Raw genomic sequence first — 15,958 nt, forward strand, 5'->3', positions numbered from 1 at the left:
GTGCATGCATGTGTGTAAAACTGGTTTAAAGAGACTGAATGCAAAGTGTTTCTCATTAGGGTATTTATCTGCAGATCAGCCTCCCTTCATTTCTGGCCCTGTGCTCTCAAATGTACATAATATAGAACACGAAACAGGAAACCATCATTAGGCATTTGAAAGCTGCTGTGACTTATTACAGGGTCCATAAATGACTTCTTTCCTTTTCTGCTTGTGTCTTTACTTTCTCTTGGTTAAGACTGTGAACAAAACCTTTTTTATGAACTCCAGTGTATCAGTTCCAAAGAGGACCTCCCAGGCTCTGCCCCTCAGCTCGAATGGAAACAGCAGGGTAAGCTGGGCTCCCTTGCCCCCGACACTTCTGAGTCGCTGTTGTCTGGGTCTGTGGAGACCCTCTGATACGTGAGAAAGCTCAGCAAGAGGAAGAGAGCGCCACATACCGCAGTTAGGTACCTACTGCCCCAAAGGCTCTCTGCTACAGAGGTCCATTGCTATTCGGGGGACTTGTGGGATTTTATGAGAAGCCAGAGTTCCCAGGACTGCTGGGGGCTTAAGCTCTCTGATGTGCTGTTGGCTGGGTGGTAGACATCTTCAGCCCTCTAAAGATGCAGAACCATGAGAACTGTTAGCACCCACAGGGAGGCTTGATCTGCAAAGTACATGACCATTTAATGGAGAAGCGTGACCAATGCAAAATTCATAAGCTAAGAGTGCTGACAAGGGATGTCATGGTGCCCAGAAAGCCTGCGCTGTGCCCCTGGTACAAGCAAAGTGAAACTACTGCGACCAGTGGTTGGAGGAGGGAACTTTCACAAGGAGATAGCTTGGTCTGGGGAAGAGCCCAGGAGATTGGGAGCCAGAGACACAATCCACCTCTGTCACTAACTAGCTGTGTTGTGTGAAGCCCTGAGCTTCCCCTCTCTGGGGCTTGGTTTGAGCCTCTGAAAATGAGAGTTGAATTCGATAGCCTTGGAAGCCTCTCTTTCAGCTTTAGCAATTCCATGTTCTATGATCTTTCAGTTCTAACAATCTGTGCTTTGTGACTCTTGTTCCCAACTTGAAAATTCCATGTTCTGATCCTCCTTCCGGCTCAGTCTTTCTACGGTCCCCCCCAAGTCCTAACATTCTGTGTTCCAAGGTCCCTTCCAGCCTAGTCTATGTTCTCAGGGCCCTTCTAATTTTTAACTTTCCATGTCCTTCTAGCTCCAGCAGCTCAGGCCCTCCCAACTCCTGACATCTGATGTTCCTGACAGCTCGTGTTTTATGACTCCAAGTTACAATAGCAAAACTCCAAATTCACCAAAAACATAACTACAGAGCATTACCATGTAATGACATGTGTAATGTCCAAGATAAAGATTTCAAGTTTATTCACTTTGTGGGTTTTTTGTTAAGCAAACAAAACAGAAAGGGAAATGCAGGATACCTAGCAGAAAACCTTCCCCACATCTGTCGTCCAAAACCCCATAAAGAGCTCGGGTCCTATTTCTTTCCCATTAGAATAAAGCATGTCATGGCTGTCTGTGAAGAGAATCCTGCATACAAAATAGTAATTTATGAAACAAAATACAGTCATTTGATTTAGCAAGAGCTATTTCCAATCAAGACCTTAGCCCACACCACCAGAACCCCAGTGTTTATTTAAGAACAAGGGCTGATATGGCCGATTCCTGCCAAACTACCAACCGCACGCAGGGCTGGATTTCAGACCACACTCTTACTGATGCTTCAACTTTGATTTCAGAAACCACACAGGCTAAGAAGGCTGAGATGGGGATTGGACAGAATGGGGAGGCAAAGCCTTGGAGTCTCTGGTGCCTTTGCATAAAAGTTCGGCTTTTATTCATTTCTGAGTTACGAGTGCCCACACCCTCAACCCACCCAGGGCAAATGGCTTAACCAGATTTCATCTAAGCCAGGCCACCCACTCTTCTAACTGTACCCTGTTGCCTTTTCCAAGAGTCAAGAATTTGAATGATATGAAAGTAGGGTCCCTAAGGAAGTAGCCTTCCTGAACTGACTGTCACAGGGTGGAAATGAGTGTCAGCCCTCCATGAGTGTCAGCCCTCCATCCTTCTGGGTATGCTCTGGGCCTCACTTTCATCATCTGTAAAATGAGATGATGGGAAGAGATGACCTCTAAGGTCCCTTCTGACTCTTAACGTCTGATTCTATGATCTCAGGGCCTGGTGCTCACATGCAAAATCAGCTCCTACTTAGCTCCAGTGTGGTCAAAGAATAAGAGTGATGGGGTTAATCGAACCCAGAAAAGTACCAGGAATCATATACAGAGGACCCTATTCATTCAAGGACAATATCCAAATATAATCAAGTTCACTTGGCACATACAGTGTCCTGGAGGTGACTGAATGTTTCTCGGAGGATTCAGAAGGGGCCCTGAGAAGGGGCCATGTCAAGGGGCCATGTCTGAAAGATCTTTGCAATGACTGCCCCAAAAAGGACTACAGAAAAGTCTCCAGCTATACAAGTTTTCTGCTTATTGGATTCTGGATAAATGAGATACTGCTGTGAGACAGCATGACATAGTACAAAGAGCACTGGATTTGGACTAAGCGGTCTTGGATTCAAACCCCAGCCCTGCTAATGACCCACCTGGCTTTGGACAAGCCACTTCTCTGGGCCTTGATCTTTTTCATCTATAAAACGATGGGGTTGGAATAGACGTGATCTAAGGTCTCCCCAAACTCTGATGCTAAGTGATAAGACCACTCTAACTAGAGTGGTCCAGATGTGTGCAAACATTACCATGCGCATCTGTACTACACAGGGCAGGCTCTCCCTCAATACCCATTCAATACAACCAGGTCTCTGATTCTATGGGGTGCCACCAGACCTTCTATGCCCATCTTTCTCCTGGCCAGATGCCAAGAGTTTGGCTTCAGAATATGCAGACCTGACCCTCCTCCACCTCAGCCCTCAGGGTCAGGAATTAGCCCCCACTCTTGAGGTAGCAGACACAAAGTCCCATACCCATAAAACTCCAGGGATGCAGCCTACTAGAATGTCAATGAGTGGAATGTGGGGCACGGAGGAGGGTCTTTTTTGTTGCCTCCCCATCTTTGGTTGGATTTTTTGATGATGTCCAATAGGGAGGAGCTCACTGGGGAGACCATGAGGGTTGGCTGATGATTAGAGGCTTTTGGTGGCTGTGAGTCTATTGCAAAGGCTGCTTCCATTTGGTTTCAAGTGTAACTGTGTAAGTTCTCAAGTTATGCAAAGATCTGGTAGCATGGCTTCGTTAGATTAAAGGAAGATACAATTTCCGTGGGAGTTGTTTTCTATCTGCAGCCATCTACACCTTGAAAAACCCAACTCAGGCTACGATGGTTCCCAACTTCTGAGGGCAATGCCACTGAGACACAGGATCTTCCACGTCCAACATATGCATATCAGACATTCTCACCCCAATGATTTTCAAGACCACAAACTTTCTATTTCAATTCTCCCTTAACCCTGTATCTTCTTGGAACTGGAGACAATGCCCACACCTCCAACCTTTTTTCTACTTCTCTATTCAGAGATGCTAATGTACCAGCAGTGCCCTAGGAATGAGGGAAGCTATATCAAACTTCCACTCTCCCCTCCTTGGCTCCTTCTTAAAGAAGTACACAAGCTCACTACCCAAATCTCTTCAGAAGGGAAGCATTTCACTGCTGGTAATAGTAAAGAAATAGAAACAGAGATGATGCCCACTGTTTGGGGATGGCTAATCAAATGTTGGTACATGAATGTAAAGAAATAGTGCACACACAAAAATGGCGAATAGGCAGAATGCAGAGAAGCAAGACTTCTACTAACTGATACAAAGCTAAGCTAGCAGAATCAGGAAAAACAATACATACAATGATAGTAAGGTAAAGCACAAAGAAGAAAAGTAAACTGAACAATGTAATCACAATGAAAAATTTCAGCCCCAGAGCAAAGATGAGCAGATGGAGAGGCTGCAGACTATGGGAGTCAAACATCAAATGTGCTATCAGACTCAGCCAACATGTTTGGTTTTGCTGAAGAATTTTTTTTGGGGTACTTTCTTTTTTATTCTTTCTTACAAGGAATGACTGGGTAGGGGAGTGGGAGGAAGAATATTTGAAATTAAAGATGACGTAAAAATAAAAAAAACTATTAATAAAATTTTTAAAAGTGAGGTACCCCATGTATTATTGTGGTATGAAAATATGGGCCCACTTTGTCATCATCCCCCAGAGCTTGACACTTTCTACTGGCTAGGGTTCCTCCCTCCCAGGCATGCTTGCCCAATTACAGACATGTTGTATTTAGCGACACACACTGACAACACTGGGTTGTTGAAAGGCTCCCCAGCGTCCCAGGTCAGGATTGACGAGAGCAGCCTACCTGTTGGTGTTATACTCTAAGCCTCCAACTTCTTTGCTGGCCTGCAAAAGATCCAGAATTCCTGCTGAACTCCCACTTTCCTTCTTTACTTTGGAATTGCGGCCTGGCTTGGCTTCTGTATCAATATGGAGAGAATCCTCATCTGATGAATCGTCACTCTGTTGAGACAAGGCAAAAACCACAGGTGAGTCAAAGTGAACAAAAGATCTGTGGTGCTCAATAACAGCCATCCGCTGGGGGATGGATTTTTATAACACAATTTTAAATATATAATGTAATAAATTTATAAATTCCCCTTTGGGGGGAAAAATGGCCAGTTAAAGAAACTTTAGCTGTCACAGCCTGAAGTGAGCTCTGAAAATAATATACGTATGGGAAGAGTCAAACCTTGGTGCCTGGGCCCCACTCATGTACCTGTGGAAACCAGGAGGCATATGGTCAAAGCGTCAGAGCCCTAGCAAGCTCCTCTCTTCTTCTATCCAGCTTTGAGAAAGGACCACTGCCCTCCAGACCCAATGCCAACAAGCCTTTTCTCTCTTTCTCAGGAATCTTACCGAGGTTAAAAGGGAACTGCCCTTGGGTGAGCACTGTCAGAAGGGGAAAGAGGGGAGGAAGACTGAATATCCTTAGAATGAAAGGGGAGAAGCTACTGTTACATGGGAAGGGATCGATCTAAGTGATTTCTTCCAGCTCTAAATTCTAGGATCCTTTGCACATTAACAGCTCTTTGCCCTCTGTCCTGGTGGTAACGATGGTCAACACAAGTTACCATGGAGAACAACTAGCTGCCCACCCTTGCCTTCATTCCCATTTCTGAGCAGAACCGACTGGACACAGAGGAGCAGTCACTGGATCTAATAACGCGGCAAAAGAGCATTAGGAATCTGCAGAAAACTGTCCACATGGCCAATAAGGATGGAAGAGCACAGTGGGCAGAGAAAGCAGTTTCCCCTTCAGAATGGTGGCAAATGACGCCATGTCTTTGGGATGGGTTCAGCTACAGATAAAGTGCAATAGGAGGCATAAGGTTCAATAAATATTCAGTACAGATCAATGACTGTTGGTTGTAGTTGATGTCATAGAGAACAGAGATTAATAGCTAGCATTAAAATAATAGCTAGCATATATACAGAACGTTAAGGCTTACAAACAATACTTTGCAAATATTATAAAGCACTACTACAAATATTACAAAAATCATCATTTTATCCTTCCCCCCTAAACAACCTTGGGATGTAGGTGCTATTATTATCCTCATTCTTTACAAGAGGAAACTGAGGCAGACAGCAGTTAAATGACTTGCCCAGGAGCTAGTGAGTGTCTAAAAGGATATGAATTTAGGTCTTCCTGTGCCCAGTTCCAACACTCTACCCATTGCACCCCCTAGATGCCTAGATTAGGAAAACATGGCACATGCACTCAAGGCAATGGTCTGGCAGGAAATAGAAGTAATGTGCCCCAAGCACTATTTGAATACATCCACAATTTATAATTCCCTTTGTGTGGATCCTCCTTCTATCAATGAATGCAGATCGAGATTCCTCATTGTCTTCAATGTCACAATGGCTAAAAGAATTTATCACTTTCGTGTCTGGATATCAGACATACATACATATATACACACATATACACACATATACATACATACATATATACATACGTATGTATATTGAGAGAAAGTTTACATTGCCATGCCCATACATGAAAGCCTTTCCTGTTTCTTAGGACCAAACAAAACTAAGACTTTACTGGCATCAACATCAACATTATCATCATCATCGTCATCGTCATCGTCATCATCATCATTATCACCATCAGAGCTAACATTGATAGAGTGCTTTAAGGTTTGTAATGTGCTTTACCTACATTAACTAATTTTATCTTTATAACAACCCTGCGAGGTAGGTGCTATTATTATTCCAATTTTACAGATGAGGAAACTGAGGCTGAGAGAGGTAAAGTGACTTTCCCAGGGTCACACTGCTCATCTGAGGATGGCTTTAAATTCAGGTTCTCCCAATTCGAAATCCAGCGTTTTATCCACTACATCACCTAGCATGGCCTTTGAGAACTCAAGGTCACCTCCACACCAGAGTGAGTCATGGAAGGAGTACCTGAATTACCTAAATGAGAACATACTAAGTAAAGATAAAATAGAGGTACAAGAGTCCCAAAGTGGGAGGGATTATTTCCATCCAGCAGAGCAGATCAGGGCAAGCTTCCTGGAAGAGAGGTGGCCACTGAGATGACACTGTCAGTAGCAGAACAGTACTGACATTGGTCACAACCTCTGCCTAAAGCCTAATGTGTGCTTGTGAAGTCACAACTTCAGCAGGCTGAGCTTACATTGAAGATTGGGGTTAAAAACCAACCAATATTTACTTGTTTTTGAGGTTGTCAGTGTCTGGTTAGGCCCACTTGTTCTGTTCATAATGAAAAAGGCTTTGTTCTATTCCTTAGCCAAAGACTGTATCTTTACCCCCAATCTGCTGTCTTCCTAAAGACATAAGGGAGGTTAGGAGAAGTAGTATAGATGAAGCTAGCAAAAAAAAAAAAAAAGTGTCACTAGAAAAATAGTGCTAAGGCCCTATCAATGGTGGCAATCTGGCACTGTAACAGTTCTTTCTGGGAAGGACAATCCATCACTAGTGTTCTGGTTTCGTGGCAAAATGCTGGAGCTCATCTCAACATTACTTGGCTCATGACCTTAGTTGGAACACAGACACGTCAATGAACCATGTCACCGAACAGATAACATACATTTGAAGAAGTACAACTCACCTTGTATAATACTGATTCAACCTTTGGCTTCTTCACGGGTGTGTGCTGGATGGTTTCCCTCTTATCTGACAAAACTAAAAGAAAAAATGAAATTGGAATGACAGGATTTTCTTGAAGAAAATGGCACATTTCACACAACTGGACAATGATATGCACCTCTTGACTAGGTCTACAAGGCAAGTCAAGCACATGCTGCTTGTTGGAAATGTTTCCTCGTGCTAGCCTGAGGAATTCTTCAACTAAAGAGCTTAAGGTCACTGCTATAACTGAATACAGAGAGAACATGACTTACAAGACAAATCTCTTTTTGTTGTGTTTTTCTTCCGTCTAATTGGAAATTCATCAATTTTGAGTTCTCCGTCATCAGACACGTATTCATATTCATCCCGAACTGGTTTGGTTTTGTCTTCCTTGAAGTTCTGTAAGGACCCAAACACCCCGGGACTCGTCTGGGTTTTAATGCCTTTGGAGCTATTGCAACAAAGATTAGAAATCATCGGTCAGGTTCATGCAAACAACTATTTCTCTTTAAAAACGGAACTGTCAACTTCCATGAGCCTCTCCCTCACTCCCAAGCAGGTAACCACACTGTTTGGCTCCTCTAAAAGACTTCAAACCCTCAAGAGGAGGAGGGTAGCATAGAGCTTACAGCATTGAGGCCAAAGTCAGGAAGACCTGAGTTTTAATCCTGCTTCTGATACTTATTAGCTACGTGATCCTGAGCAAGGTACTTAGCCTCTCATGGCCTCAGTTTCCTCATCTAGAAAATGCCCATGATAATAACCCTGACCTCCTAGGGCTGCTATGAAAATCGATTGAGATAAGATATGTCAAGCTTTTCACAGACTGTAAAGAGTTAAATCAATGTGAGCTATTATTAGTCCCAAATAATTTACCATGTTCTGAAAGAACCCCTGGAGCTTCCATATTCCCCACTTATAAATGAGGCCCACATTACTACCTCCTTTTCAATCTTGCCAAATCTTCTCTATATACCCCCTGCCTTCTCATGGACATGTCCCCATTGAAAACCCCCCCAATGTGTGGTCCATATAGGGAATTGTCAGGAAATTTTTTTGACCCCCTAATAGTAAAAATGGTGGTAAAGTGAAGTTCAAATAATACTATAGAAATGGGCTATAGGGCTATAGAAATGGGACAGCTCTTGAAAATAGATACTATTATTAACAACAGATACACTGATACTATTAAAAAAAAACTCTGATATTATATAACACTGATACTATAAAAAAAAGATCTAACACAGTTTAAGGGCATACTATATGTACAGGTTACTAATTTTGACATTTATGCCATAAATTACTTTATATTTTCAAGACATTTTATTAGAACTCATCATAAGAGGGTATGGATTTTTACCTGTTCTCATATGGAAGCATGGTAGTAATATGAGGGTACTGTTTGTGGTGTCCCCAGCACTATTAGGTTAGCTAAAACATAGTAGGGGCTTAACAAACACTTGTTCATCAAATACGTCTCCTTCTAAAAAATATGAACCGAAATCTATAGCCACTTTGAGACTTTCAAAGCCCTTTAAATAAAGTATATTGTATATTTGAGCCTCACAACAACCCTGTGAGATAATGAAACTGAGGGTCAGGGAGGTTGAATTACCTGTCCAAGGTAACACACTTCATTAGGATGGTAGGTAGGATTTGAACTCAGGGCTTTCCAACTCCTAATTCAGTGTTTTGTTCCACTAAATTAGGTTGACTCTCTAAAGTGCTTAGATACTAGAAGGCAAGCAAGAAAGACTCAGCATTTGAAAAATCTGGGACTAGCTTAAGGTCAAATAGTAAAGCAAGAAACCAGAATTCCCTTCTTTAAAGGACTTGGATTATGACGAGTTCAATGGCTACAATATCGGATTTGGATGTAACCATTGGTAACTGGGCTCTATCAACACATGTTCATATGCGTGAATACCACGTTTGCACAGACTCTACATGAATGGATGCACACGTGTCTACCATGTGAAAGAACCATTACCCCAAGAGTGGGTACTTCCTCTGTCACTGATGCAGCTGACTGGTATAGCACTGGAATTGTCCCAGGGCACTTTGATTTGGACCACATCAGAAGAGTGCCAGACCATAAAACAATTGTTGTGTGAACCCTGACAGGTGTTGACAGCATTACTAAGACTCACTGCATGGAAACAGCAGCAAATTAACACGTTTTTATCATTAAGCTCTTTTGGCAAACAAAATCCTGAGATGGGTCGGCTATGGAAAACGACTGCTCTAAATTCCCCATCTGAGTAATTCGCTTCACGTGTCTAATAAGGCTAATTTGAACTAGGAGGAGAACAGGCAGAAGTGTCCAATGCCTTGCACGTGGGGGCATGGTGGCTGGGTATTCAAGATCAGTTAGTAGGGGAATGAGAGAAGCAGTGGATAAATCTCTGTATCTCCATATCTTTCATTTGTCTCAGAAGGGGCAATTTCACTTTCAGGAGAAGAGAAGCCGAAGACCTTTGTTCAAAGTTCTCAAGGAGGAAATGCTGGCCGCTGATTTATAAACTTCTGGTCGAAGGTATTTCCGGTGCCCTCAACCCTTACTCTGAAAAGGCAGGAGCTGTTTTGGGCATGGTATAACAAAAACAGGAAGAGCTAGGGAGGCAGCAGTATGCTGCCACGAGGGAGAGAGAGCCTTCATTGGAGTCGGGAAGGGCTGGTGACCAGTCCTGTCTCTACCACATGTCAGTATGGGCAAGTCGTTTCACTTGTGAATGCCAGGGAAAACTCTCTGGAACTAACTTACAGATCAGTTTCTATACCTCACCAATAAAAGTCATAGATCCAGACCAAAACAAGAAAAACATTCGTGAACATCATCTTGTTGTGTTCAATCGTATCTGACTCTTCATGACCCCATTTGTGGTTTCCTTGGCAGAGATACTGGAGTGGTTTGCCTTTTCCTACATCTTTTACAGATGAGGAGACTGAGGCAAACAGCATTAAGTGATTTCTCTAGGGTCACACAGCTAGTAAGTGTCTAGGGCTAGATTTAATCTCAGGTCTTCCTGACTCCAGGCCAGTGCTCTATCCACGATGCCACCTACCTGCCTCATTATTCTCTATAGAATACTAAACATAAAAAAATAAATAGCATGCCAGCAACTTGTCCTCAGATCATTCTATCTGAACTCCATCAAAAAAGATGAGAACAAGAACAATGATAATAGCTAAATTAGAGTATGGTGTAAATTGACTAAAAATAATAAGACTAATTAAAATAATATAATGTTTTTAAACAGATTATAAAACAGATTCTTTGATTTGAAAAGCAAGCATAGTTCCCACTTTTATTTATTAATACAGCTAAAGATCTAGCCATTGTTATATAAGAAGGCATAGAATAAGGGTACGTGCAGATATTACTTGCAGAATAACAGCCCACACTTATATAGCACTTATGGTTTACACACTTAAGAACACTTTTTCATAACAACCCTATGAGCTAGGTAGTACAAGTATCATTATACCCATTTTAAAAATGGAGAAGTGATTTGCCCAGCTACTAAACGCCCAAACCGAGGCTTAAAACCAAGTCTACTGAATCCCAATGTTATCTTCTTGCCAATGACATACTGACACCTCTTTCTACTCCCCTCCTGCTTCTTTATTTCAATATCTCAAGGATTTGTAATTTCTGTAAATTGTAAATTTGTAAATTTAATTGTGATTGTAAATTTTTAATGTAAAATAAATGTAAAATTGTAATTGCAAATTTGTAAATTTAATTGTAAATAAAAGTGTAATTGTAAATTTCTAATGTGGACAGATACTCCCTCTAACAATGCATTTCCCAATACCTCTATGCATTAATGAACAATTAAATGAATTGATAGTCAAAAAAACCCATCACCTAGTGACCAAGCTTATGCTGATAAGCCAGCTCCAGAGGGGATGCAAGACCCGAAAACCACAGGTAAGTCCTCAGACAATTTCTGGGTTCACACCTGAACCCCTTCCAGCTCAGTCATATTGGCCAGAGCTTACAGCTCACTGCCATAGCCTCTGGGAAGCCAAGGATACACTGACGCCATGATGAAGCCTTCAAGGAGGTCACTATCACCTCTATCTGCTCTCTCTGTTCACCCATCTTGCTACCTACCTTAGAAGTTTCTTGTTAGAGAAGGAAAACATAAACTTATTGTCCTTATTTCCTGATAAAGGAGTTTTTTCCAATTTCTGTTCTTCTTCCATTTTCAATAAGGAATCAGGTTTGCTATTCTGAAAAAAAAAATTTTAAAAGAAACATTTACAAGGATACACAGAAGATGGGTATTTGAAAACCCACGAATAAACAGAAACATAATTGCCAAACCTCTCATTGGGGCGCAGGGGAGCAGGAAATGAGCATTTTCAGATGGATGTGTCTAAAATGCTCCCCACCCCCCATCAAGGCCACCTCCCTTTCCCCACCCATGAAATCTGTCAACAGAAGAAACATGGTCAGGACCTGTTTGAACTGACAGAGAGAAAGAAGAAGAACCAGAAGGATAGCGTACACAGAGACCACAACAACGTAAATGAAGACAACAATGAAAGGCTTCAAAGCTCCAGCCACATTAGCCAAATGTGATTTCAGATGACTGACTGGGAAACAGGCCTCTCTCCTCTAGCAGCAAAGTTGTGGACTCCAGGCAGCCGATGAGGCACATGCTGCCCAAAATGACCAGTCTGTCAACGTGCTTTGCTTTCAAAGGGCAGTGCGGAGGATGTCGTTGGGAAGTGAGATTTTTTTTTAAGAATACCAGTAACACCTTTTTTAAAAAAGAGGAGAAAAAAAGAGGGACTGCTAGGTTGTGCAGTGGATAAGCTCCGGCCTTGGGAGTTCAAATCTGGCCTCAGATACATGACACTTAACTAGCTGCATGACCCAGGGCAAGTCACTTAACCCCACTGCCTCACCAAAAGGCAAAAAAAAAAAAACCTGTATAGACATTATCTAAACCATTTAAAAGAGCAAAATTTTCCTCTGCTGAGAAAATATTTAATAGCACATAAGAAAAAAAATAAGATCATCTGAGCAAGGGCCACATGATTATGCTCCCACGTGGTCAGGAACTCTTTCAATGAGCTGAGGTTTATATGCCTCCTTCTTTGCAAGATACTGGCCTCTTTGCAAACTGGCAGATAGCATTCATTTCAATAAATATCCACTAAGCACCTACTATATGCAGAGCATGGTACCACGGGAGATACAAAGAGAAATGATCTACTAAGGGCTTAAAAATCATATCAATGAATTTTTTTTAAAAAAACCCAGTTAATGCAAAAAATGAATTTTCTCAATGAAATTAATTTTAAGAAAAACATTTTCTTGCATTAAAAAACCCACAAGATTATTAAATAAATAAAACATCTGTAAAGCCACTATTTGTCATCTCAATAAATGTTAAAAGTTTGGGAGCATGGCTTCCTGGAGACTTTCTTTGGAAGCCACCAGCATCTACAAAAAACTTCCCTGCTCTGGGAAGGAGGCCACATTGGCCAGCTCTTCCCTGCCCATATCATAAACACCTGTCCCATTGGATACATGCATGTTCACAAGTGTCACAAGTGCTTCCTGGGCCCAGCATCTCACTGGCATGCACTCACTTGGATCAACAACCAACACCTGGTCAGTAAGAGAGCTGCCAGATGCCCATAATGGCTCATCATGGGGATTTGAACCAAGTGATGGGAGGAGGACCTTCAAGATATACTCTAAAAACAACTAAAACCTATAGATTGGGAACTTGAAAGAGGAAGAACTTATCCGACCGCATAGCCATCATTCAGTCACTACGATCCAGGAAGAAGAACGCAGAAATCAGAGACGTGCAGGCCCAACGTGGCAGCTCAGGCCTGAGCTAAGCTGAGTTCAGTTGTGCCTTGGGGAAAGGAAGGTGAGCAAATGTTCCTGATAACGAACAGTAGCATTGAGAAAAGTGCTAGAGTGAGGTCATACGGCGATGGAGAAGGCAAGAGGGAAGCATATCAGAAGGGAGAAAACACAAAACCCCATGGGACTTTAAGCTGAACAGTTCAGCATTTCAGCTCAGATCTATTGCTTGATGACAAGAACTGCGTGGACAGGTGGGGGAGATGAGCTCAGTCCAGTGTTCCCTCCCAAGCCCAGGGCTGTCTTCATGCTCCATTCTCCGGGCTGGTAGGGGTAGTAAGGGATAAGTGGTCAGGAGAAGCCAAGAGAAAGAAATGGTGAGTTAAGGATAAGACTGAGAATTTGGATTCCTTTGTCTAAGTCCTGTCTGCCACTTAATAGCTGTATGACCTTAGGTAAGTCACTGCCCTTGCTTTGTGACCCAGCTCCCTCATGTGTAGAATAGAGAAATTGAAAAAAAAAAATGATAAAGAGATTGAACAAGACAATCATTAGATGGCATGGATGATCCCTACACAAGTGTGCTGGAGAAGTCATTTGGCAGATGTGGGTTGAACCTTTGGTTTGAAGTAAGATGGCTCACTGGCCATGACCTAAATTCTTTCCGCTTGTGTCAGGCCCACGACATTTCGACAACACTCACCCTGAATATGTTTTTCACTCAAGAAATGAAATTTCATTTGTTAATTTCTTACATTTGTAAATTTTAGTCTTATTTGAGTCTCCCAGCATCCCTGAACAGTAAGCAAGACCACAGAGACAGCATGCTTCAGAAGCAGGATTTGAACCCAGGCTCCGACTCCAGGTACAGGAGTCTTTTGAATGCACCCCACTTGTCTACTGATAATCATAGACTGTCAGAGCTGGAAGGCACATTAGAAATCATCTACTCCAAGGGAACTGGGAACCAGAGGGGTATCCCAAAGCTAAAGATGAGGATTCAGAATAAGGAAGGTCCAACTCTTAATGTGTGAAGCATTAATCCCTAGGAAACAGCATGGCATGGGTAGAGTGCTATGGCCTTCATCATAAAGAGGGAAATGGCTCATTTGTCTAGATAAGCAGACACAACCGACCTACCTGTCTCCCACTTTGCCTTTGAGGATGCTATCAGTACAAGGCATTAAAAAAGAAAACATACACTATCCACGTTTATAGTGTGCAAAGCACTTTACAAAAACTATTTCAACTGAATGTCAGAAAACCCTGTGTATTAAGGGCATTCATCTCTTCACTCTTCAGATAAAGAAACTGAGGACCAGGAAGGTTTAGTGCCTTGCACACGGTCACACAGCTAGAAAGTAGAAGAGACACGCTGGGCAGCAAGGTGGCACAGTAGATAGAGCTCTGGCCTTGGAGTCAGGAGGACCTGAGTTCAAATCCAGCCTCAGACACTTGACACTTACTAGTTGTGTGACCCTGGGCAAGTCACTTAACCCCAATTGCCTCACCAAAAAAGTGGGAAAAAAAAGAGACGCTTTAAACTCTGGTCTTCCTGACTCACTTCTATCACACTTCCTGTAGAAGAGAAGGGAGGCTGTGCAGTATGGCAGAAAAAGCAACGGCGGTGGAATCAAGGGACCTAGATTCAAATCTCACTCCTCATGCTTAGCACTTGTGAGACCTCAGACAAGTCACTTAACCCCTCTAGGCCTCAGTTTCCTCATCTGTAAAATGGGGGGGGGGGGGGGGTTGGACCACATGGATGACCCTGTGGTCCCTTCCAGATTGAGAGCTACAATCCTACCACTCAGGTTGGGGAAACATAATCACCAGCTTCAAATACCTGAAAAGATGGAAAAGAATAAACTTTTCCTGTTGGGCCTGCCAGGCAGAAAAATGAGGACCAGCGAGCGAAAGTTATTCAGAACCAAGTTTTAATCAATAGAAGGAGGAATTTCAGAAAGAGAGTTATCCTGAAATGCAATGGGTTGCTGCAGGAAGTACTTATCTCCCAGGTACTGTTTAAGTGAAGGCTAAGTGACTACGGTAAAAGGCTGCAGAGATTTCTGCATGCAAAGAGAGGTATGACCAGTCAATCTCTAAGATCCTTCCCAACACTAAGGAAGCTGCAATGGCTTCCCCAGGACTGGCATGTTTCAATCTACTTCCTTGGCAGACAAGCTGCCCAAATTCTTTCTGTCTTCCCTCGACAGCAGAAAGGATTAAAGGAAGTATCCTTTCCAGAGGTGCCAGGGAGGGCCTGGTAGAGAGGAAACAAATGCACCCTTGATTCGGAAAGCCCCCCACACACACACTCTTTGCTAGCTCACAAGAAGAGCTAACATTGATGCGAGGTTTTACATGCATCATGCCACTCGGTCCTCCAAGTGTGACAAGGACTTTAGGTATCATTCTCCCCATTTTACAGTGAAGAAATCTGGGACTCAGAAGGGCTACAGGACATGCCATGAAGTCTCCCAGCGTGTCAGTCAGGATTCAAACCCAGGGCTAACACGACTCGACTGTCCTTATCATACCACTTGACGCCTCCAGCCTTACCTTATACTTCCACTTGGCTTCCGTTTTGGTCTTATTCTGTTCTCGGATTTCAAACCTCTCCACGTCATTTTGCTTATTACTGACTTCTTTGCTGGGGACACTTAAAACATTCTTTGAAACCTATAAAAAAAGGAGGAGGGGATGGGAGAAGCAGTCTTATATCATCTGAGACAGGAAAAGGATGATGCAATACCTCCTCAGGTGAATACACAAATATTCACAGCCTACTAAGATTACAAGGAACTGTGAAAGATTTATAAGATACAATTTTCATCAGTTATCGCCTCTCATCCAAATGCCTGAAATGCATTCATTTTTTTTTAAAACTAATTTATTGCTTTGCCTTAAAAAGCAAGTTATCTTTTCTCTGCCCTCAATACAGTCA

The 15,958-nt window shown here is 42.5% G+C and overlaps 1 protein-coding gene across 1 annotated transcript in view; it reads right to left on the minus strand.

The window, feature by feature from the left end:
* The window catches only part of PHF2 (PHD finger protein 2), a 199,663-nt gene that overhangs the window by 19,847 nt on the left and 163,858 nt on the right, over positions 1-15,958 (minus strand). The window contains exons 13-17 of the mRNA XM_027837127.1: positions 15,574-15,693; positions 11,296-11,414; positions 7,448-7,626; positions 7,156-7,229; positions 4,375-4,532 (exon numbers count right to left, since the gene is read on the minus strand). Of these exons, the coding sequence (XP_027692928.1) occupies positions 4,375-4,532; positions 7,156-7,229; positions 7,448-7,626; positions 11,296-11,414; positions 15,574-15,693 (650 nt within the window). The remainder of the gene's footprint in view (positions 1-4,374; positions 4,533-7,155; positions 7,230-7,447; positions 7,627-11,295; positions 11,415-15,573; positions 15,694-15,958) is intronic.

The sequence above is a fragment of the Vombatus ursinus genome, unplaced genomic scaffold (assembly GCF_900497805.2).
Source record: "Vombatus ursinus unplaced genomic scaffold, bare-nosed wombat genome assembly UNPS02014820.1, whole genome shotgun sequence".
NCBI lineage: Eukaryota > Metazoa > Chordata > Mammalia > Diprotodontia > Vombatidae > Vombatus > Vombatus ursinus.